The sequence below is a fragment of the Cricetulus griseus genome, chromosome 2 (assembly GCF_003668045.3).
Source record: "Cricetulus griseus strain 17A/GY chromosome 2, alternate assembly CriGri-PICRH-1.0, whole genome shotgun sequence".
NCBI classification, from domain to species: Eukaryota; Metazoa; Chordata; class Mammalia; order Rodentia; family Cricetidae; genus Cricetulus; species Cricetulus griseus.
The window spans coordinates 98,327,112-98,352,658 of NC_048595.1; the positions used below are offsets into that span (position 1 = coordinate 98,327,112).

Consider the following 25,547-nt stretch of genomic DNA (forward strand, 5'->3'; position numbering starts at 1 on the left):
AAAGCATAATTCTTCCAGGTGGCAAGATGACCCCAGGTGACAACTATCTGAAGGAGAACAACACTGGCATCTCATCAGCTTACGAGGCCAGACTTGCAGTCTCCGCTCTCTGCTTAACTTGTTCAAAGGAGGCAGCAGCTATAGAATGGAGAAACCTAAGGCATAGGAAATCCTCTGTTCACAGCTAGCTCCTCTTTGGGTTTTAGCCAGAGCCAGACATATGCCATATTAAAATATTTTTCCTTTATTCCTCTCTAAGTATGTGAAGGGATTTCTCACTGGGAAGGCATGTTACTTTGAGAACAATGCTGGCTATCTATGTTAAATCTAAGTTCTGCAATCGAAGCTTCAGGGGTTGTGCCTTGCATTGCTATTTAGTATTTGTGTAAAGTCAAGAGAATCTCACTTCCTTCTTTTACTCAGTCATTCAACAAGGTGAGTGCTCTTTTATACACTAAAGGCTACTCTGGCCACAAGGGATACCATGGTAAGAAATCAGACAAAACCCCTATCCAGGCAGCTCACCATTCTGCTGGAGGGAAGCAGATAACAAAACAAGAAAAACATATGATGTGTCTGGTGGTAGTATGTATTGGGGAACTGGAAACAAGAACCAAATCAGGTATTTGAGTGGACCGTTCTAGGAAAATGACATAGGAATGAAGACGTGGGGATGGGGGGTGGGGAGGACTAGTTCAAACTCTGTGACTATGGGAGTAGAAACAGAGATCCAGGCAGAGTGACAGAAGGAAAACAGAGCTGACAATTCTGGGACAGGAGCAGACTTAGCTTTCCCAAGGAAAAGTCAGGCCAGAGTTGCTAGAGCCAATGAGGGAGACAGAGAGAGCTGACAAAGTCAGAGAAAACTGTGACTTTCCTCTGAGTCAGATAAAAGCCCCAGAAGGTCCTGAACTTTCATTTTAACAAAATTCCCTGCTACTGTGATGAGTATAGATGTGGAGGGCATGAGGTAGAAGGAAGTTACTTCGGAGGTAGAAGGTAAGACAGAGAGGTTGGTTTGAGCCAGGGTAGGAGCTGGGTAGGGGTGGGAAATGGGGAGGGCTGACAGAGTCTGGATATAGTTTGACAAGATGTGCTGACCTGGTTGGAGGTGGGACACAAGGGAAAATGCTAAGTCAAAAATGACTCTGAAGATTTGGACCACAGCGGCTTGAAGGCAAGAATTGCCATTACCTGGCATGAGGAAGTCTGAAGGGGTGTGGATTTGTTGGAGGCAAGAAAATGAGAAAGGAAATAGTAGGAGTCAAGTTTGGGGGTAGTTTTGGTATTTACATTTATTTACTCTCTGTGTGTGTGTGTGTGTGTGTGTGTGTGTGTGTGTGTGTGTGTGTGTGCGCGCGCGCACTCTCGAGCACGCCCACATGCCAGGGCACCCACATAGATCTCAGAGGACACCTAGCAGTCATACACTCTCTCCTTCCACTATGTGGGTCCTGGGGATTGAACTCAGGTCATCATCAACTTGGCAGCAAGTGCCTTTATCTGCTGAGCCATCTCACTGACCCACATTTGGGACACTTCAAGCTTGTAACATCCAAATGAATGTATAAACAGAGATATTGCATAGGCAATCAGGGGCTTGGTGTAAGGTTGAGGTGTAATAATACCCATCTATAAAACTGGGATAATAATACATAATACCCATGTCATAAGAATTATGGGAGAATTGAGAGAATGCCTAGAAAGCTCTCAGGGCAGGCAAGGCCTAGAAAACAAAGAAGCCTAGTGTGCATTTTAGCTGTTTTCTGTCATTACTATGGAGTTATGGATCTACTTGCCCTTGGGTTTGGTGAGATTGTTATTTTCCTGCTGTCATTCCCAGGGAATGACTTGTAAAAGAAAGCAGGAGTCTCTGGGGTCACCACAGAGTCTGCAGAACTGGTTTCCAGGCACAGTTAACATGTGGAAGGGTTTGCATGCAACTGCAGTCTTCACAGGGAAGTTACACCAAGTTTCCTAAACAACCAGGGTAGAACTTGACTAACACAGAAATTATCCACATTTTGGTGAGGGGTGGAGATGGAAAATGAGACCGTTCATTAAGGGAAAACTGAATACCAGCAAGGACCCTGGGGGAAGTATTCCCAGCTTGCTCCTGTGGCCTTTGTGACACAGGAGGTTGAAGAGGAATAAACCCTGGGAACCCACTATCCCGTCTAGACTTCAATCACTAGAGATGTTATCGCAGGCCACAATTTTATCTGGCTCCTTCTAAAGTTGATTCACAAAAGCCATGACCTGGGTTGTCCTGAGATAGCAAGCTTCTTGGAGGAACTTGCCTTGAAGATGCATGTCCCTGCTCTCTTGTATTAATTTCTTCACCGCTCTTTAGCTATTCATGTTGGAAAGACAGACAAAAGCTGGGGTTTTTTATTATGCAATTTAAGATCTTTGAAGCCAACAAATGTTTTAACATCACAACCTAAACCACAGGGTTCTTACTTTTATATCTCTTTGAGTTCTAACCATAAATCCATGAGTGTGTAATTCTCTTCCATGTCTATGACAGGCCTGGTGCTGAATAATTGCCTCCTAATAATCCTGTTGTCTGTGTGTATGGCTGAAGGGAAAAGTGTGGAAGTTGCACAAACAATGCAAAATGCTTTTCTGTAACAAACAGATGACAGTGTCAGGTAAGATCACAGGCCCTGACTGGTGAATCAGCACACAGAACAGACATGGACAGATTACTAGTGAGGGAGCAGAGAGTGACAGTAAATCAGACAAGGAAAAGGTTTTCTTCCCAGAATCCTTGTTGTCTTCCACTTTAAAGGATGCTGCTAATGAAGAGACCTGCTCAACCAAAACTCACGGGAACCAGTCTCATTCCTTCTTCCTGATTCTTCTGTCTAATGAGTTCTACCCCACATTTTGATGGTGGCTCCCTGTGAAAGGGCCTATCAGCCTTTCCTCCAGGAGGCAGAAGAGAAGGACACCCCAAGAAGTAAACTTTAGGGCCCCAGAGCCCAGCAGGATCCATGAGAGAATTTAGGGTCCCCCAGATCTATGGTTCCCTACAAGACCCTGCCCCAGCTTCTCCCTACTTTATGTCCCACAACTCCGGACTGAGGAGGACTAAAAGATTCAAGAGCTGAGCATCCTAAATTGAACCAATAAAGCTAAGAGGATGACAGAAACAATGAATTTGTACCCTATTTCTGTTCAATTGATTTAAAGTATGTTTTAGTTTTCTGTTTCCACACATGCTGAGATAGGAAAGGGCAGGGTTCCAATTTGTACACAGGCATGGTGGTGACCATGGAAGAAGCTAGCAGGAAGCACTTAGACCCCAGCATCTCTTTATTTTTAAATTTTAGAACCCAGGCCTGCCAGGAAAAGACAAGTGTTTCTGTTGTTATTCATAGGCAGTATTAGAAGTATCCTTGTTCCAGAATGTTCATCCAATGGACCTGAAGATTCTCCAAGCCATCTCTAGCTTTCAATTAGTGGTCAGTGAGATAAACATTTAAAAGTCCACTGAAGGTAATAATGCAACCTAGAATTAGTCTGCCCATACAAACTAAGGGCATTTGCAGAGTCCTACAGCTAGGTGGCCCTTGTCATATCAGAGTGACACAGAATAGGCTTTGTCCAATTCTGTACATGTGCCCAGTGCCCATTGCATGGTCTGGTGTAGAGTGAGTTCCCAGCGAGTGCTGTATATTGACCAAGATGCTTCTTCACTTCCCTTGACTCTGGGTTCTTAAGTGCCCATGGTTTTCCTCTCCCTTCTAGTGACCTGAGGGAAATACTGCCCATGACCCTCCATCAGCAAGTTAGACTAGGTTTCTGCTGCCAGCCCTTAGGGACTGGCTAGCAATCTTTATCTCCCTAACGTGCTGCTGAGCCCAACAGAACTTGCCATAACTCTAGGTGCTAGGTCAGGGACCAGGTTGAATTTGCTGGGTTCTGTTCAGCTTTTGGAACATTCAATAAGACCTGCCTTCCAGCCTCAGGCTGTGTGCTAGAGACACAGAATTTGAGTCATACACAAACTTGAAAGATTATGACTACATCTAGGTGTACTGATTGGTTTTGAGAGCTCTCCAATTGAACCACCTAGTTTGTATCCTAACTCTACAAGTTACCCCTGATTGTCCTCAGGTGAACATTTGACCTTTCTGTCCCTGAGTTTTCCACTTGTGAATATGTCCAGAGTGCCATAATGATCACTATAGTCAATGATTTTGAACCAATGTCTGACATAGAATTCTCAATTATATTAACTATTGCTATTTGCATATTTTGGCTTCTCTTTCTAGGACCTCAAGATTATTCCATTTTCTTTCACTCTTGGTTCTAGCTGTTTCATCACAACCCCCTCCCAGGGACTTGTTATTTTTTTTTAAAGATTTATTTATTTATTATGTATACAATGATCTGTCTGCATGTGTCCTTGCAGACCCAAAGAGGGCACCAGGTCTCATTAAGGATGGTTGTGAGCCATCATGTGGTTGCTGGGAATTGAACTCAGGACCTCTGGAAGAGCAGCCAGTGCTCTTAACCTCTGAGCCATATCTCCAGCCCCTGGGACTTTTTATTTTGCTTCTGGCCCACTTCAGTGTTGGTCCTCTAAGAAGGACATTTTTTTCGGCCACCCTAACATTTGGCTGGTGCTTTTTCTACTAGAATTCAAATTCAAAACCTTCAAGATAGCAGGCAAGTAACTCACATGAATCATTGTATAAGTATTTTTCTAAGGAACACCAGATCTGAAAGGAATCACCCTAAGCCAGGAAGCTTTAGACCTTTGTGTTGCTAGTTCTTTTAAAAAAAATGAGGAAATTCAGAGGCCAGGGAACAGAAAAAATCTTCCCAGAATTGTTAGCCCATGATACTGTCCATGATGACTTATCCGTGTTATCTCAGAGGTTTTAACTATCTGGTTATTGATACAGTCACACAGTTAGACAGATCTCCTTTCATTTCTTTTCTTTGTGAGACAGAATATTACTATGTAGCCCAGCCTGGCTATATACTCCAACTTGGCCTCAAATCACAATTTTCCTGACTTAGCATATCAAGCACTGAGATTATAGTCATGTGCCACTATGTTGAGCTAAATATTTACTTTTTCTTGTACTCCCAAGAAACCTTTAATGCACTTGTCAAAGCCATTATTACCATCCTTAAAAAAACTTAGAACAACCACAGACTGAAGCTGCTCCAGTCCTGGGTCCAAATGTGTGAATGTCAGTACACAATAGAAATACCTGCACATCCCTGTTTATCATGGCTCTATTAACCACAGTTAAGCTATTCGATCAGCCCACTTGCAGGGCAATGGATTTTAAAAAGTGTAATACACACACACACACACACCAATTGGAGTTTTAGGTAACCATGTAAAAGAATGAAATAGTCTTTGGAAAAAAATGATCGGAACTGAGAAACATGTTAAGTGAAATAAGCCATCCTCAGGAAGATGCATACCCCACATTTTCTCCCCTTAAAGTGAAAAAAGAAAACACATGAAAGGAGAAGATGGGCTATTAGCAAAGGGGAGAAACTCAGTAGGAGGCAGGAGACAGCCCTAGAGAGTAATGGGGGGTGGATATGATCAAAATAGTGTATAAAATAAAAAAAGAAATCTATTATTTTGCACAGTCTATACACACAAATAAAATTATTATTATAAAAATAATAATTAAGACCCATTTTAAGTTACTTGTAACCAATGATCAAGGTAAATTTCAAAATAAATGACCTTTTTAAAAAATTCTAAAGCTTTTAGAATTCTAAATTTCTATAACTTGGTTGTTCATATGCTCAAGCTACAACTAGCCAGAGTTCACGATTTCATCAGTTCAACTGAAGAACACTCAGCCACATTCCAGGCAGTGCTCAGCATCAATTTCAATATGCAACTGGACGGTTTCAGCATTCAAAGTAAATGCTTAAAATTCTCAGTTGATACGCATACAAACGTTCCCCAAACATGATCGTTATATTATTGTATGCCACACACCTGCCACTCCAGTCCTAGACGAGCTTCTTTCAGACAGACTCCAGTTAGATTCTTAAGATACCATGGTGAATGGTGAGCAGCTGCCCCCAGAGCTCCCTACTTCCAGAATGCCTAGTATGGTTTCTTGTTGCTGAAGACATCTTGCCAACTTGGAACCAATGGTCCAGTTGCCACAGGCTCTCAAGACACACTTACTTGCTTCCTCCCACAGTTGTCCACAGACTTCACGAGGATCACCAATCATAAATCCTGGAAGGAGCTTCAGAGACTGCCCAATCCAACCCTTCATCTTACAAACACAGACACTGGAACCCACAGGAGGTAGATACTAAGCCAAGGTCACTCAGCTCATTGATTCAAGGGCTGAGGACAGAATTGCCCAACTGGAGATTCACCTCTTGTGTGTCATTCTTCTCCCAACCTGTTCTTCTGCTCTCCACCCTCGTCGGCTCTTAAACACTTGACACACAGTCCACACCCTCCTGGGATGTGGCAGCAGCCTGCCAGTCTCACCTGGAGTGAACAATCCCAGTTGACCTGGGGCTCTTCACCCACAAAGGAATGAGTGTGGAAATGTAAACACTGTGTAGGTTTTCAAGAGATGTTGTGGTCTATCCATCACTGTGTCTGCCTAGTCTGTCTGTCATGCTGATAAGCAAGAAGTGCCTACACATTGTTTATGACCTCTGAGACTTTCCAGTTCTTCTCCCCTGTAATCTCCAGTTAGCTCACAATGAAAACTTCGGTACTGCCCGCCTCCATCAATTTATATAACAGTTAACTTAGGGGACACTGGGCACTTACCATTTGCTAAGCACTATGCTGGTTTGGGGGACACAACAATGAGAAGACATTATGGTGGGTGCTTTCATATTGAGACAGGATTAGGCATAAATCTTATAGACATAGAGAAACCATCACAGATAAGCATACAGGAAGGACAGATTCTTCCTCCCCTCTCCCCTTCTTTTCCTCTACCCCCCACCTCCTCTCAACTCTGCTTCTTGCTTCTGTTTCTTGTGCTTCTCCTTTTTTTAGGTATTTTTAAAGACAGGGTCTCACTGTGTACCCCTGGATGGCCTTGAACTCATAGAAATCATACCCGCTTCTGCCTTCTAAGTACTGTGGTTAAAGGAGTGTGTCACCATGCTGGGCTTTTAAAAGATTTTTATAAAACATAGAATGGTCTAAGATGTATGGCAAAGCCATGAAAGTAGGTCAGAGAATCCTGTATATCCTTCAACTTGGTTTCCTCTACAATGAATATCTTATATAGAGGGGTACAATCTTGCTTTTCCCCCCCTAAGTTTTATAAAATTTGTTTATTTTACTCTCTCTCTCTCTCTCTCTCTCTATCTCTCTCTCTCTCTCTTTCTGTGTGTGTGTGTGTGTGTGTGTGTGTGTGTGTGTGTGTGTGTGTGTGTGTGTAGGTTAGGAGACAATTTCAGGGCTCTTTCTCCTTCCATCATGAGGGTCCCATTAGGCCATTACCCGCTGAGCTATCTTGCCAGCCCTGAAGTATTTTATATAGGACACTGACATCACAAAAAAAATTGTATTTAGAAATACCATGTAGATTCCAGGGTGGGAAATGCACTAGCAGGGATAATACAGAAGATTGGCTGGTGGGTAGAAACAGCAAAAATCACAGCAGAAAGAACATAATGACTTCTAGACATGTTAAGGAGGTATACTTGATAGAAAATAGAGATTAATTAAAGAGCCTAAAGGTGGGGGATGAATCAAATTTAACCAGATTCCTGGCTCTAGGACTGAGTAGCACTGGCAGTTATTAGGTTGTGTGGCTGTGGTTTGAATGTGCCCTGCCCCCCAAGCTCATGTTTGAAAAAAATTAATTCTTTTGAGCAACAGTGGGATGTGGAGTACAACAGGAGGTGTTGGGGTGATAACTCTGCTCTTGTGAATGAGTGAATGCCATTATAAACAGGACTTTCAGGAGGGGGCTCTCTCTGGCCTCCCTACCCCCTCAAGGTGAGCATGCAGCAAGCCCATCAGGCTAGCTGCCAGTGCTTTGATCTTGAGCTTCTGTCCAAGACAGAATAAACGCTTGTTCTTCATAAACTACATAGTTTCAGACATTCTGGAGTAGCATCCCTAAGAAGGCTAAGATGGAAGGGAAGGTGATTGGTTCCACATTGAAAAGGTGATGTGTGAGGTACTTGTAGGCCAGCAGACAGGACAGTATAGTCAAGTCATCAGATGAGCTAGGTATGGTGATATTCCCATGCAATTCAAACACTTGGGAGGTAGAGGCACAAGAAACAGGAGTTAAAGGTCAGCTTGGCTACATGAGATCCTTACACAAAATAAATCAACAAAGATATTGATTGTATATGCAGGTCTGTGTTTCTGGAAAGAAATGAGCTTAAGTCATGTGGTAAATCACTATCCTAAGGATGGCAGTTGAAGCCAGATTAGATTGCATATTCATGCAGAGGAGGATCAGGAAGGACCTAAAAGAACACTGTTACCGAAGAGACAACTAGAAGGACATGTGTAGGAAAAGGCTGCAGAGCATGGGGAAGGAGAAAAGATCACAAAATGTGGCATCCCCATGTAAGGAGAAGAATGCTTTTTGGAAAGCATTGTGTAGCCAGTGGTGTCTAATGCCAAGGACAAGCTAAGAGCTTCAAAAGTCCCTCAAGGTAAGCATTTTCAGAGAAAGAATGGAGCTGCAAACCCAATCTGTCTTTGGACTGCAGACTAAGTAGAAAGCAAGGCCTTGAGGCTATTGGCATCTGTGATTCCTTCTGTGAACTAGAAGACAATGATACATGGGATGGGAAAAATGATAATAAATATTGTTGTAAAACAATTCTTGCTCTATTTTGAGTGTGACTGAGCCAGGATTTTCCTTACTGAAAAATTATTTATTAGTAGTAGCTATCATTTATTAAGGGTCCACTGTAAGTCAAGCACTTTAAAGACATTATTTTATCGAGCCCTCTCAACAGCACTTTGAATGGATACCATGATCCTCTAATAGAGGAAAACAACAGCATAGAAAAACAACAGCATAGAAAGGCTCATATCTGACACAAGCTTTCAGCTTCACAGAGAGGCTAGAATGGAAACCCAGTCTTTACTTCAAGAGTCTGCCCTTCCACTGAGGTGAGACCCCACCTCTACATTTCATGGATTGAAGATCAAGACTAGAATAGGTGGCCAGAGAATTCCATCTACCATGAGGAGAACCGTGGACTAAAGAGATGGATTCCCAGACACACACTTCTTGTTCCAGATTTCTGGGTAGGAATGGAGAGTTTCTGGCTTTGAATCCCAGAGTCCTAAGGAAGTCCCTTTGAGGCTGTGTGTGCATGTGCACCAATGTATGTATGTAAGAGTATAGATCCAGATAGCTCAGAGTATATGGGTCTATCGTTGTTAAATAGAAAAGATAAGGTTGTAGGCTAGAGGCATGACTTGGTGGTAAAAAGCAGTGGTTGCTCTTCTAGAGGATCCGGGTTTAATTCTCACATGGTGGCTCACAACTATCTGGAACTATCACAACCATCTAGGGGATCTGATGGCCTCTTTTGGCTTCAAAGGGAATCGAGCACACAGTTGGTACACAGACAAACATGCAAACAAAACACCAAAACACCTATACAAATAAACAAAAAGTTTAAAAAGAAAAGGCTAAGGATGTGCATAAGGGAAAATTACAAAAATCTACAAGGATTTTGCAAAATGTAGTTTATCCTGGAGACAGCATGTTTTTTTGTTTGTTTGTGACAGCATGTTTTAAGGAAGATTCCAGCCTCCTTACTGAGCCATGAGGGAAGATGGGGCAATTTCTGGCAGATAGTTAGGAGGATATAACTAGGGCTACTGGGTGGATAGTATGGAAAGACATTCAGAACTGTCTCAGAGAATCGGAGAGTCCCCAAAACTGGAGGTGCTCACACAAAAGCAGGGGTGCTGAAGTCAATAACCAAGCACCAAAGAGAGCTTACACTGTGTTCCCAATCTGAGCCTGGAAGTAAGGCTTCATGTTAGCACTGGCCATTGTTCTCCCCTGATGGATTCCAAATATTATGAAAGGGAATGACCAGCATGCTCCTCCTTTCACTGTCTGTGTAATATGGAGCAACTGAACTCTGACATGCTGGGGAGGGGGAAGCATTTGTACCTTTAGGAAGACATGTGTGGTGATATTTTGATTGTGCTCTAACAAATAAAGCTTGTCTGGAGATCAGAGTGCAGAGCCAGCCACACTAGTTAGCCTTAGAGGTCAGGCTCACACCTTTAATCCCAGCACTTGGGAGACAGAGGCAGACAGATCTCTGGGAGTTCAAGACCAGCCTGGGCTACACGAAATTGATCCCGTATAAAAAAGAAACAGAGCCAAGTGGTGGTGGCTCGCACTTTAATCCCAGAACTAAGGAGGTGGAGACAGGAAGGGATGTGTCTGAGCAGAAAGAGGAGCATAAGTAAGGCGGAGATAGGAGATCATTCAGTCTGAGGATTCCTAGAGACAGGATCACCTATTCAGTCTGAAGATTCAATAGAGTAAGACCTAGTGGCTGGCTAAATGTGTCTTTTCTAAGATGAGACGAGTGGTGTTTGCCTTTCATAAGACTTGTCTGTCATGCTCTAAACATCAGAGGGAGAGTATGGGATCTAGGAGATCCATTTCTTCCTTTCTTAATTCCATATTGTTATAAAACAAATATGAGGGGCTGGAGAGGCAGCTCAGTGGTTAAGAATACTTACTGTTCTTTTTTCTTCAAGACTGGGCCTCACTATGCAGCCCTGGCTGTCCTGGAACTGACTATGTAGACCAGGAAGGCCTTGAACTCACAGAGATCCTCCTGAATGCTGAGATTAAAGGTGTGTGCCACCACACCTGGTGACTTGCTGCTCTTATAGAGTCCCCAGGTTCTGTTCCCAGCACCCACATGTGGTTTGACAACCACTCAAAACTTCAGTTCCAGGGAATCAGAGCCCTCTTCTGGTATCTGAGAACACAAGGCATGCAAATCTGCCAGACACTCATACACATATAATAAGAATAAACATATTTTTAAATAAATAAACATGTATTTTTGTTTAAAAATGAGTGATAAGAGCATCATATGGGTTTTATATAATTATATTGTTACAGATAAATAAAGACAATAAAATTTAAAGACTGTAGTTTAAATTTTCATCATTTTATTTTTATGTGTATAGGTATTTTGCCTGCACCACAAGCATGCAGTGTGTATATACATATATGCATACATATATGTATACATATCTTAACCACTGAGTCAGCTCTCCAGCCCCAATAATACTGTTTTTAATGTGTATGTGTATATGTGTGGTATATGTATGTATGTATGTACATATACATACATGTGTACTTATGTATACATACATGCCTGAGAAGTTGTGGAGATCAAATGTCAGCACTGAGTGTCTTATTGCTCTCTTTTGTTCTTACATTTGTTTTTTAATTTTCAGAGAACAGCTTGTAGGAATTCTTGCTTCCACCATGTGGATCCTGGATATAGAACCCAGGTCACTAGGCCATCCTGCTGGCCCTCTCCACCTTATTTTTTAAGACTTTCAGAAAGACTGAGTAGCCAACAAGCCCCAGGAATCCTCCCTCTTCTCTGCCTCCCAGTGCTGGGGTTCCAGACTTGTGTTACCACACCCATCTTTTATATGGGTGCTGGGGGTCTGAACTCAGGCCTCCATGCTTCAAGGTAAGTACTGTACTCATTGAGGCCTCTCCCCAGCCCTAGGAGTCATTCTTGACTCCTGCAGGTGACTAGCTTTTCCATCAACAGATATCTAGATAAAGGAAATGTGGAATACACACACACACACACACACACACACACACACACACACACACACACACTGTTGTTCACGATAAAGAAGAAGGTGTCTCTTAAGAGAATGAATGGAAACAAAGACCACCTGGTTGAGTAAGATAAGACAGACTCAGAAAGACAAATGTGAAACTTCTCTCTAAAGATACATACATATGACATGAAAGTAGAAAATGGACTATTTTATTTGGGCAAAGGGAGCTAGTTTGACTGTGGGCACAGGAGAGAGCAATGGGGGAAAGTACTGTAATAGTAAATAATATATTTAAATGAAAGTGTCATTATGAAACCCATTTCTTTGTATGATGAATATGCACTAATAGGGCTTATTTTTTAATTAAAAAATATGTTAGACAGATCTCTGTGAGTTCAAAGCCAGTCTGGTCTACTTAGTAAGTTCCAGGCCAGCTAGAACTGTATAGTGAGACCCTGTATCAAACAAGCAATGAAAAAATGGACTATCATATGGCTCAGTGGGTACGAACACTTGCTGCCAAGACTAATGGCATGCATTTGGTCCCCAGGACCCTCAAATTTGGCATCAAAAGCACTCACCCACTGGGCCATCTCACTGGGCCCCTATTTTCCTTAGCCATACAAAACCAAGTTTACCAAAGCTGCAAGAAATAAGTCCTTATATAGAAATATAATAAATACAATTTGGAATAAATTTCTTTTGGGAATTATTTCCTTTCAGCCTAATGCATACATGGTCATTCATTCATTCATTCATTCACTCAATGGATAGTGAGTTTTTATTACATACAGACATTGAGAATCTCCGCTGTCTCACTCCCCCATTCTAAACTCTGCCCGGATGTTCAGCTGGGCAGCTGGCCACACTCCTCCCATTCCAGGCCCTATCCCTCAGAAAAGTCCACCAATGGTCAGCTCCTCCCTTGAAGCTGCTCAAGACCATGCCTACAGGGTATTTAAGACCTGGTCGATAGACCTGCTATTTGCTCTCTCTCCTGCCTTCCCAAGAGTCACCTGGGAGTTGCTTTGCTCTGCTTGCTCTGTTTATTGAATCTCATCTTATTAATTCTGTTTGATTTGGCTTATTGCATTAGCAGAGGATGCCCAATAACCAGGGATTCAATACTTATCAATAAACACATGCCCTCAATGGTCAGAGGATTTGAGAATGACCAAATACACTCCTTACACTTGAGGTGCTTCCAGGCTTCTTGGAAGGGGATTATATGCTTATAAATCATTCAGATGATGAAGGCCTCACTACAAAAACAAGAGCAGAATGTTCTAAAGAGGACACCAGTGAGGTGAAGTTTATTAAAACTCTCTTCATTCTTTGAGGTTTCAAAGGGCCCCTTCCTGGAGGTGTGCATCTCTCACTAGGCAGTAATTTCTGGAAATATGATGCCTTATCTATTGGGTAAGGGTATGAGCATCTATCACAGAGCAATCTTCTGGTTGCTGTTGTTTGATACAGGGTCTCATTACACAGCCCCAGCTGGCCTAGAACCCACTCTGTAGACACTGCTGTCAGATCTGTCTGCCCCTGCCTCCTGAGGCGCACCATCACACCTGAGCAGAGAAATCTCCTTAAACATCCTTTATTACATTTGTTTGTTTGTTTATTGTTGAAGGCACTAGTATAGAGGTCTTTTCATCATGTGGGACCCGGGTCATCAGGCTTGGCAGCAAACACCTTTACCTGCTGAGCCATCTTGCTGACCACACACAGCACTCTTTGAAAGTCCAGATCTCTCTTCCTTGTCCTGAAATCTGTGGCATTCGTTTTGAATCCTGAGTGGACTTCAAAGTCAAGATTACTTTTATTATTTTGATTTTCTTTGGTATGGGGGGGTCTCATGTAGCCCAGGATAGCCTTAAATTTGTTGTGTAGTAGAGGATGAACTTGAACTCTTAATCTTCCTCCTTCCAGCTTCTAATACTAGGAGTAAAGGAATGTCCCCACCACACCCGGGAAATGTCCAGGGAGTGCTAGGATGCACTCCTCCCCTGAGGAATGAGGAAGGACAGAAATGTAGTCCAGAATAACTCAGTCCAGATCAGCTGCCATCATGGGTGTGGGAATGTGGAAAGTGCTACCCTCAGCCTGCTGTGGGGTAAACCTTGCTCTCCAAAGATGTCCTTATCTCTTGGGGGAGAACTGTCAATGAAAGTACTCATTCTAGCAGGATCTGATGGGAGGAAATGCAAAACTAGAGGTCAGAGACCCACCTAGGTCTCTCTTTCCTTAACTAGCCCCTCTTTGGGACACAGTTTCCCTGTGTGTTAAATAGAGAAGTTGAACTGTTTAGTACCCTAAGTCTATAGTTTTCTATAGATCACAAAGCACGGGCTCACTGAGATTTTATATTGTGTTAATTCCTCAATCAAGAATCATCAGTGACTCTCTGGCCATGCACATATAAATTCCTCCCCAGTGATGGAAATATAAAACACTTAATTCTCTTACAGTTTGGTTGTACACTCCAAACATTTACATGAGAGCTGTCTGGGAAATTGAGTCAAAGGAAATGGTTCCTAAATCCCTCCTGGGATCTAAATGGAAAACAAGACAGGCTATGACATCAGCTGCTATTTCCTCTGTGATCAAACTAAAGAACACAAATATCAATATTAAATTATGTATGCATACTTCTTTATTTTTGCGCTTCAGTGCACATCACAGTAAATCCTTTGCTCTTAGCGTTTGGCTCATTATATAGAAAGAACAGGAAACATGGTGAGCTTGGAAATACAGCATTTTAGAGTTAGAAGAGACTTCAAAGATGTGACTCAAAGCATTCGGCATCCAGATGAGGGAAAAATAATGAAGAATCGAAGATGTGAAATGACGCCATCTAATACTGACCTCTGGAGGCATCATATTTTTATTTTGCCTCACCTAAACCCACTGTGATTGGATGACGTCATCACCTATATGCTTAATAGATATAGATTTAGATACAGATATACATAAATAAGCACTATTTAAAAGCCTAAAAGGGGGAGCTTATTTTTACGGGTGTTCTCCAAGACAATTAGAGAGGCCATGCAAAGAGGAAAGTCCAAGTTCACCAGGATGGGCATCCTTGACACAGAAACAATCCCCTTAGACCTGATCCAGACTAGTAAACTGGGCTGCACAAGCCCATTAATACCGCTCGGTCACTCCAGGCACCAGACCTTCCTAAGGAATCTTCATATGAATTACACTGCCCTGGGGCTGAAGAGGTGCCTCATACGTCAACAGCATTTGCTGCTTTTGCAGAGGACCCAAGTTCAACTCCTAGCACACACAAGGAGGCCCACAACCATCTGTAACTGCAGTTCCTAAAGGTTCAACACCTTCTTCTGACCTCCTTGGGCACCAGGCACACACAGGATGCACAGACATCCATGCAGGCAAAACACTCATAAAATAAAAGTAAATAAATCTAAGGCAGGTGGATCTCTATAAGTTCAAGGCCAGCCTGGTCTACAGAGTGAGTTCAAAGACAACAAGGGTTGTTAACACAGAGAAACCCTGTCTTGAAAAAAAAGAGAAAGAAAGAAAGGAAGGAAGGAAGGAAGGAAAGAAGGAAAGAAGGAAGGAAGGAAGGAAGAAAGAAAGAAAGAAAGGAAGGAAGGAAGGAAGGAAGGAAGGAAGGAAGGAAGGAAGAAAGGAAGAAAAGAATTACATTGCCTTTTAGCAGGCCAGACATTTGCTACATGGACATAAACAGGTGCCTCTTTAATTTAACAATTCAAGTGTCTAAAAATCTACAATTTTTTTCAATAAGGATAGTTTTTGGCTAATTTAATCTGTTCTGTGACCCCAAACTACTCAAAAGATCTCAGTATAAGAAAAACAAAGTATTTCCACATCTAAGTGCAGTCTAAGCTACTAGAACTATGTAATTATTTCCTTCCAAATATGTTTTGCCCCACTTTTCAGATAGATGGGATAAGCTTATTGATTTTTGTTTGTTTGGTTTGGTTTTTTGTTTTTAGAGACAAGAGTTTCTCTGTGTAGCTCTGGCTGTCCTGGAACTGGCTCTGTAGACCAGGCTGGTCTCGAACTCAGAGATCCACCTGTCTCTGCCTTCTACATGCTGAGATTAAAGGTGTGAGCCACCACGTGTGGCAAGATCTGCTTGTTGTAACATTCTTTCCTACTTAGGAGAATATACAAACTGGCAATTTTATTATCTGTTTTAGTTTGGTTTTATTGATGTGGTAAATCCCATAACCAAAAGTAACTTGGGAAAGAAATACCTTATTTCAGCTTACAGCTGTACTCCATCACAAAGGGAAGCCAGGGTGGGAATTCAAGGCAGGAACCTGGAGGCAGGGACTGAAACAGATGGCATGGAAGAATGCTGCTTGCTGGCTCGTTCAGCTGGCTTTTTAATACAACCTAAGATCAATTGTACTGCTCATAGTGGGCTGGGCCCTCCCACATCAATCATTAATCAAGAAAATGTCCCCATAGGCTTGCCCACAGGCCAATCTGATGGAGACATTTTCTCATTTGAAGTTCCATCTTCCCAGATGACCCAAGCTGGTGTCAACCTGACAAAAATCTAGTCAGCACACTATCTGACCACAAGTGATGATATTTCAACATTCATACACTTCAAACTCAGTGATGCAATCAGAATTCAAAATGCAGATTGTCAGAACTGGAGGGAACTTTAGGGAATCATATGCCTTCCCTTTGCTACAAAAAAAGTGAGGTTGCAGCCAGAGACTTGTCCCTGATTATGTAGGCAATGGGAGGCCTTGTGGAGCATGATCTCTCCTCCTTCTGAGGCACTCTCTCAGGAGGGCTTGGCTGGAGCTCTTCCTTGGGAATCAGCCCCTCCCACACCAGAGCTGCTTCTGCTAGTCCACTGTATGAATTATAGATGCAAATGTTCACTAAGGCTTGAATAAGCAGATGAAGGGTTTTTTTCTCCCTAACCCCAGGATCTTACATGCTGTCAATCAGGAAGGTAGATAGTTATGCTAACACTATCAATTGCTCTTATAGTAAATGATTGTTCTTATTTAACCCCAAATTCATTGTTGCTATGCAGTGCGCCCTCAAGAAAAGCCAATGTGGCACTGAATTATGTGAAAAATTAAGCTGTCTGATTTCATGTCTGAGAACTCAACGGTGCACTTGGTTTCCTCTCATCTGTACAATGTTAATCAGATCGAATTGGGCTCACACTTGTGGTATTCCAAGGTCTGCATCAGAATATGTAAGGGTCAGCTAACTCCAAAAAGGAGGATACAGAAACGATTTGGGAAACGTTAAAACCTCAGTCTCTGGAGTTCTAGACATCAGTAGGTATGAAATGCACTAGCTGAGGATGGTGACCTTGAACTGTTTGTTTGTGGGGGTTGTTGTTTGTTTATATTGGAGTTGTTTGTTTTTTGAGACAGCCTATCTAGCACAGATTGTCCTTGTAATGACTTTGTAGCTCAAGCTGGCTGCAAATTTGCAGTGACTCTGCCTCCTGTGGGCTGAGATTAAAGGGTGCAGGTGTGAGCCACCTTCCCACTTTGACCTTGAACTCTTGATCCTCATTCTGCCAGCCGTGTGCTGGTTAGGTTTGGTCACCCTGACACAAACTAGAGTCACCTGGGAAGAGAAAACCTCAATTAAGGAATGGCTTCCACCAGATAGATGGGCTTGTTGGTAGATTTGAGGGGCATCGTCATGGCTACTAATTGACGGAGGAGGGCTTAGCCCACTGTGGGCGATGCCACCCCGCACGTGGTCCTGAGTTGTTTAAGAAAGGAAGCTGCTCCAAGAGGAGCGCCCCTCCTTGGTCTCAGCTTCTAGGTTCCGGCTTGAATTCCTGCTTTGGCTTCCCTGGATGATTTACTGTAACAGGTTAGGTGAAATAAACCCTTTCCTCCCCAAGTTGCTTTGATGGTGTTTATTACTACAGAAAACAAACAGCCATCACACCAGGCTTATACGGTGTTAGGGCTCGAACACAGGGCTTCATGCATGCTAAAGTAAACGCTTTGGCAAATGAGCTATATTCGCAACTAAGTTTTTTTCAGGCTGGTGCGTTTTGATTTTCAAATCTAGGAAATGAAGGTTATGATGTGCAATTCGCGCAGTACTTTGTCGGGTACTCTATAAATGCTAGCTAGCTATTATTACTTATGGTGGTACATATGCACACACCTCTCTATTGGACAGCATAAAACAACTTTACAGGTAGCACTCTGGGTTCCAGCCCCGCGGTCGACTATCTAAGAAACAATCGGGATCCACTAAGGTTTGCGATTTGAGACTTAGGCCGCCCCCTTCAGGTCTCTCTGCTTCCTATGCACGAGGGCTGGATGAGGTTTGACCCTTGCAGGTTCCCGTCACTCGACGGAAACGAGGGTGGGACAGGAAGTAGAGTCTGCCTGAGTTCGGGTGGAAGGCGGCCACTGGAGGAGAGCAGGGTGCAGCGCCTGCAGGCTTTGGAGAGAGAGCCGCAATGTTCCGGATCGAGGGTCTCGCGCCGAAGCTGGATCCCGAGGAGATGAAACGGAAGATGCGCGAGGATGTGATCTCCTCCATTCGGAACTTCCTCATCTACGTGGCCCTGCTGCGAGTCAGTGAGTGTCCTTCGCGCTGTGGCCATGAGGCCACGGGTCCACCCCACCCCTGCACGCGGTCGTGGGGCCTGGAGTTGAGCATTCTAGGGAGAACCGGGGCATGCTTGCCCAGGGCGGCCCAACTGCGTGCCCTCTAGGGGGTCTGCGGGTCCTAAGAACGTGCCAAGTGCACGTGGTGGCTGGGGGCGCGTGGTTAAGTCACCTTTGCTCACTCGACGCTTGTGATTAGGACCTTCAGGTGTTATCCCGTGAACAATACCCTCGTTTGACCAACCTAGAAACGGCCCCTGGGAAGTGGCTGACCCAAGGTCATTTGGAGATTCAGAATAAGCCTGACCTAGAATTCCGAGCTCTTAACTCGGCACCAGGCACTTTCCTTCAGTGCTTGCCTTTGAAATCCGAAGAGATTTACTTTCTTTGTGTTTATTTGTACAGAGGCTGAAGTAAAATAGTTGGTTTTCCTTTTTCTGAAAGATGAAAAGAGGCGTCTGTAGACAAAAAGTTAATTTCCTTACTTGATCTTTGTTCCTTTTGCAAGTGACAGCTTGAGTTCAAGGGGGCACACCAGGGTTAAAGACAGACTAACAAATTAGAAAATAGATGGTTAACTGGGTTAAGGCATGTGCCGCCAAGTTGGATCCACATTTGGTGGCAGAAGAGAACCAAGTGATTGTACTCTGACCTCCACCATCTGCACCAAAGTATGCACGAATTCGTGTACACACCACAGAATACATACAAAATAAATAGCAAAGTATATTTGGGGGGGGGGCGGTTCAGACAGGGTTCCTCCCTGTAGGCCAGGCTGGCCTTGAACTCACAGAGATCGGTCTGCCTCTGCCTCCTGAGTGCTGCGATTAAAAGCGTGTGCCACGACTGCCTCAAATATTTTTTTAAACAATTAGTTCTCTAATGATAGAACAGAATTGACTGACCCTCACGCTCTCAATACAACATCCTTCTCATTGTTCTGTGCTTGTTTGCATATAGTTGTCTGCTGTGCAGGTAGAGGCAGGAGTGGTTCAAGTAATTGAGAAACATACCAACATTTTTAGAGTTAACCTCTCCTGGATTTCACTGAGGTGGAGGTCTCATTCATTCAGTGCTGTGTTCTCTCTGTGTTGCTGGCCTCTCCAGGAGAGGGCCTCTTGGAGATCAGAACACTGGCATATGTTCATCTGGCAGCCTCTTGACACTACTTCACCTTTTCCATCCTCTTAACCTTTTCTTACAGAAGAGCTGCCAAGAGAATATTAGCTTAGTGATCTTTGTATCTGATGTGCACCAATTTATCACTCTTCAAAGATTTTTGTCCGCTCGTCTTGTAAGTGAGCTACATGCCTGCATCCATCTGCATAATTCAGAAGGGGATGTCGGAACTCCTGGAACTAGAGTTAAACAGGCAAATTGTAGCTTCCAAATGTGGATGCTGGGACCTGAATCCAGGTCCTCCTGATTGATGACAGGCTTAGCTGCTGGGCTGTCTCTCCGTTCTAGTAATGTCACTTAGTATTCCAGACAGCTCTTTGTGTATCATTTATCAAACCAGCACAGTAACTAGTATGTTCTGAAGGGCATAAGTGACAGGTAGAATCTGAGAAAACCCTGTGCTTTCTTCCAGTTGTTTGTTTGCCCAGTATTGAGAATTGAACCCAATATCCATTTGTTTCCTGTAGACTGTTGTTCTGTTTAGGTTAAAATAACTCCCCGGAGCTAGAGGTATACCTTGGTAAAGTGCTTGTCTGGCCTGTGGAAGGTCCTGGGTTCAGCTCCCTGCACTGCAAAGCAAGTCAAAGGTCCCCACAGTAAACTGTTGGGGTTACTTATAGCCATGGAAGAAAGATGCAGTATGGTGTACTTTATGGTGGTGAATTGAGTGGCACTGGAATGGGCTGCTTTGCCAGGCAGTGAATATTTTTGGTTTGTGGTACTGGTAGAGGCTCAATCACTATTTGGGAGTTGTTGCTAAAACCATATTTCATAAAGGTTTTTTCTTTTACACACAGTTTTATAATTCTGCAGTATAGCCTGCGGACTCAGAATAAAACCTAATTTGGGGTTTTTCTTTCAGCGCCATATATCTTAAAGAAGTTGGACAGCATATGAAGATTGGGATCACATGGATGCATGGCATGAAGAACCTGGTGACAGTTTCTCCTCCTGTCTGCAGATGAATTGGCCCAGAAAGGTGTAAGACTGATTAAATGGACATAAAAACTCTACTTGTTAAGAACAAGTTGGGCCTTGGGAACTGACCTTCATAGCTGAAATATAAAACTGTTTGGGAAGTGCAGAAAGATGTCTTGTGGTCTGGTGTGCCCTTGGGCCTGTGAGAGCCACCTCTGTGAGTGTTGATGGAAATGTCAAACTCTAAGGGGCTTATTTCTGAAATGGTACTGTCTTGGCAGTCATTTCTGTTTACAACTTCTGTATTTTCGAAGAGTCTGTTTGATGGAAGTCAGCATACACCCACAATGACATTTAAGCACAGAACCACCAGTCTATATTTTTAATAAACATTCTGATGAAAAAAGCTTGGGTTTTCGTTTTTTATTTTGTCCCGCTTTTTGCTGGTGATGCCTGCAACCCTGCCACTATTGCTTCTGCTTCTTTTGAACTCTATGTGGCAGTATGCTTCTTTGCCAAAGTCTTAATGGACTGCAGTTTACTGCGTGATGCTAAAAATACAAGCTCCATGAACAGTGGGAAAAATGTATTTTTTTAAAAAGGTTTTATTTATTTATTTATTTATTTATTATGTATGCAACATTCTGCTTCCATGGATATCTGTACATCAGAAGAGGGCACCAGATCTCATAACAGATGGTTGTGAGCCACCATGTGGTTGCTGGGAATTGAACTCAGGACCTCTGGAAGAGCAGTCGGTGCTCTTAACCTTTGAGCCATCTCTTCAGCCCATGCCCGCCTTTTTAACATGTGTTTTTTTAAGATTGTTTTTATTTTGTGTATATGTGTCTGCCTGCATGTATGTATGTGTACCATGTGTGTTCCTGGTGCCCATGGAGACCAGAAGAGGACATTGGGTTCCCTAGAACTTGAGTTACAGGTGGTTATGAACTGCCGTGCTGGAGCTGGGCCTTCTGCAAGATCAGGAACACTTTTTTTTTTTTTTTTTTTTTAAAGATTTTATTTATTTATTGTGTATACAACATTGTGCTTCCATGTATATCTGCACACCAGAAGAGGGCACCAGATCTCATAACAGATGGTTGTGAGCCACCATGTGGTTGCTGGGAATTGAACTCAGGACCTCTGGAAGAGCAGTCGGTGCTCTTAACCTGTGAGCCATCTCTTCAGCTCCACCAGTGTGTCTCCTGGTAACAAGATGCTGCTGCTGCTGCCATAATTTCTGTTTTAGTTATTGTCCACTTGCTGCTGGGTGTATTGCCAGGACTTGGGTTTCTTTTCATTCTTCATACCCATCATACATGTTTGTCACCACATCTCCCTGTGTGCAACCTAGTGTGATTTTGGTTAGACTGATGGTTTTCTTTTCCTACACATTTTTTTTTTCTTTTAACCCCTAGTTTTCCTGTGAGCTTTCCACCAAAGGAACCTTTCATTCACCATGTACCAAAAACAGTTGACATCATATTGGTTTGATCAAGTATCACATCCTCTCCTCTTCCCTAGGGAGTCTTCCTAGAGACTTTGCTTCTCTGTGTATGGCTGTAACTTGGGGACAACCTTTTCTTATCCCGTATTGGGTCTCTTGTTTGCTAATGTTTGCTTTCGTGGAGCTCTGACTGGTGACATAGAAGGTAAACATTTTTAGGCCTTTCTGACCTGATAGTTGCTTTTTTCTAGTCTCACTTTTGATTCTTTGCTGAATGTAGAGTTCTGGCTGTGGGTTTGAGTCTGCTAAGAAATCTGAAACCATTCTGACTCCTGGTCTTTCTTTGAGGCCTAATTTTTCTCTCTGAGAAAACAAGGATCTGTTGTCCTACTAGTCTATTCCATAGTGACACACTCTAGTATGTGTATTTAATTCACTGTGTTAAAACTTGAAACATACCATCCATTAGTTCCCATAAGTTTTGTGGTTTGTTTGTTTTTTGTTTTGTTTTGTTTTATTGAGACAGGGTTTCTCTGTAGCCCTGGCTGTCCTGGAACTCACTATGTAGACAAGGCTGGTCTCAAACTCAGATCTGCCTGCCCCTGCCTCCCCAGTGCTAGGATTAGATCTTTGCACTGTCCTAACCCCAGAAATTTTGTGGGTTTTTTTTTTTTTTTGTTTGTTTTTTTTTTTTTTTTTTGGTGGTGGTGGTTTCTTTCCCTTTATTTTACATCTTCTCTTTGTAGAATAACATACAACCTTTGTGGGGTTTTTTGTTTGTTTGTTTGTTTCCAAGACAGGGTTTCTCTGTGGCTTTGGAGGTTGTCCTGAAACTTGTAGACCAGGCTGGTCTGGAACTCACAGAGATCCCCCTGCCTCTGCCTCCTGAGTGCTGGGATTAAAGGCGTGTGCCACCACCGCCTGGCTAACCTTTGTAACTTTTCTTTGTTCTTCATAGTCTGTTGTCTAAAGTGGCTTTTGTCTGTTTTTCATGTTAGACACTTCGCCTTTGCTAGAGACTAAGTGGGTGGGGCTTGATGGCCTTAGGCTCTTCCTAAGGGAGATCTTTTGGGTATTTAATAGGCAAGAAAGTCTGTGTTGATACCTTTAGGTATTTTATATTAAGCTGTTCATTCCTAAGAGAACATTCTTCCGACTTGTATGTGAAGAATGAAGGCCTTGCTAGGATTCTGGAAGTCCAGTGATGTGGGAGGGCTTCAGTGAGGCCCAGGGCAGAGGGTTGCTAAGCCCTGTAGAGTGTAGACCACATCTGAGAACCTTCCCTGGCTAGTTCTTAGTTTTGGTAACTACCATTTCCCCGAGACTGTACTATGGAACTTTTTTTTTTTTTGCTTTCCAGTTTACAATTGTTGTCTCATCCTCTATCCTTTGAGATTCTAACCGTAAACTGGATAAAAACTTACTGTTATGGAATGAAATTTCAGGCAAGAATGGACATATTACGTTATGCATGTGGTCAGCCCACCATCTTTACCCAGACAGCATATATGTCGGTATTGTATGTAGTAACTTCCATCCACTCCTTAGTTGCAAGCCTGCAGTTTTTGACACCATGCTTGTGAACACTGCCCCAAAGAGAAGTAGATTTGACTTTGGGTCCTGGCCCCAGGGCTTGAGATGCACATCTTTCCATAGCTGAACCTCTGAATTCATTTTCAATTGTGGAATTAGGGTAGTAGAATGCTGGTCAGGGGGAATAATTGGCACTATTACTTGGCACTTGGTAACAATAATTATTGATGGTTAGTCTAATTTCATTTGCTTTTTCGGATATGATGAGGTAGCATGCTGATCCTGATGTAGTCAGACTTTGGAATTATCAGACACTAAGTAGGCTAGTGTGGTGGCATCCACCTATAATCCCAGCTAGAAGGATTTTAGTTTGAGGCCAACTAGGCTACTTGAAAACAAACAACAAAAATCATTTAAATACATTACCAAACATTTACTACCAAAAAATAACCTTGACCAGTCAGTATCTTTTAACAAATGGAGGAGTTTAGGATCAAGTTTCAGTGTGGTATTTAAACAGCTTGCCAAGTCTTAGGGGACTTTTAATGTTTGTGTGCTTTTCCTAAAGATAAAGTGTGGTTGCCACTGGGGATTCTAGGGTATATTCAGGCTGAAATAAGAAAATGTGATGTGGCCAGGCGGTGGTGGCACACACCTTTAATCCCAGCACTTGGGAGGCAGAGGTAGGTGGATCTCTAAGACTTCAAGGCCAGTCTTGTCTACAGAGCAGGTTCCAGGATAGCCAAGGAAACCCTGTCTTGAAAAAGAAAACAAAATGTGATGGTTCAGTTTTTTAGTAAGTGGCTTATTAAGAAACAACCTTGCTGCTACATGGTCCTGAAGTACCTTGACTTTGAGTTCTGCTACCTCTGTCTTCCAAGTGCTGGGGTTACAATTCTGTGCCCAGCCTGTTAGTAGTTTTTTTTTAATTCTGGCTATACTGGTAGTGTTCAGTGCTTGGAACAGACAGTTCTGAAATAATTTTAATTTATTAGAAAATATTTAGGGGCTGGATCGATAGCTCAGTGGTTAAAAGCATTGACTGCTCTTACAGGAGACCCAGGCTCAATTCTCAGCCCCACATGGTGGGTCCCAACCTTCTGTAACTGTTGTTCTGGGAGTCACATTCTAATGACATCTCTGGGCACAAGGCATACATGTGATGCACAGACAGACATACAGACAAAACACTCGTAAGCATAAAATGAGTAATTTTTTTTTTTTTTTTTTTTTTTTTTTTTTGGTTTTTCGAGACAGAGTTTCTCTGTTGCTTTGGAGCCTGTCCTGGAACTCGCTTTGTAGACCAGTCTGGCTTCGAACTCATAGAGATCCGCCTGCCTCTGCCTACCCAGTGCTGGGGTTAAAGGTGCACACCACCAGCAATAAGTAATTTTTTTAAAGAAAATATTTAGACTGCACATAATTGGAGTATGTAAACAGTCTTAGCAGATTTGCTTTTTTGTAAACTTGAAATTGAGAACATTGAGGGAAATGGGGAACAGAAATGTTAATTCCTTCTAATTAATAAGGGGACAGGGCTTCTGCAGCTAAATTAATGCTTTTAATTGCTAACAGTACAACATTAAGAAAACACTTTCTTCGCCCTTTGCAGTTACTGTTGGAACAGCAATAGCTTTGCAACTGGTATATTCAGTAGTTCTTAGGTTGGCAAACATGAGCCAACATTTAGAGTGAAAGACAGGTGCAGAAATCTGAACTATTTGTTTGCTTGATTCCAAGGGGGGGGGGGACCAGCTGACATTTGACTTTTTTTGCCCTGTCATGATTGCTTCATAAATTCTGCATACAGCTCAAGCCATCACAGAAATCACACATCAGGACTGGCTAGCTTTGGTATTTCAGACCTTCGGGTCTACACGGCTCTCCTGTGCCAAGCCAGCAATTGTGACATGAAAGCAGTCAGACTGTTCAGATGAGGGCGCATGGCTGTGTCCCAGTCACACTTCACAGAAACAGATAGCTGGCACCCGACTATAAAGTAAAAAGCATGTCACTAAATCACAGAGCTGTGACACTAAAGAGA

General features: G+C 42.8%; 1 protein-coding gene across 1 annotated transcript; it reads left to right on the forward strand.

Moving 5' to 3' along the window:
• Positions 1-18,184: 18,184 nt before the first annotated feature.
• Tomm5 (translocase of outer mitochondrial membrane 5) lies at positions 18,185-20,928 on the forward strand. Its single transcript, XM_027403180.2, has 2 exons — positions 18,185-18,393; positions 20,465-20,928. The coding sequence occupies exons 1-2, from the start codon at positions 18,273-18,275 to the stop codon at positions 20,497-20,499; spliced, it is 156 nt and encodes a 51-aa protein (XP_027258981.1). The 5' UTR covers positions 18,185-18,272; the 3' UTR covers positions 20,500-20,928.
• The last annotated feature ends 4,619 nt before the right edge of the window (positions 20,929-25,547 follow it).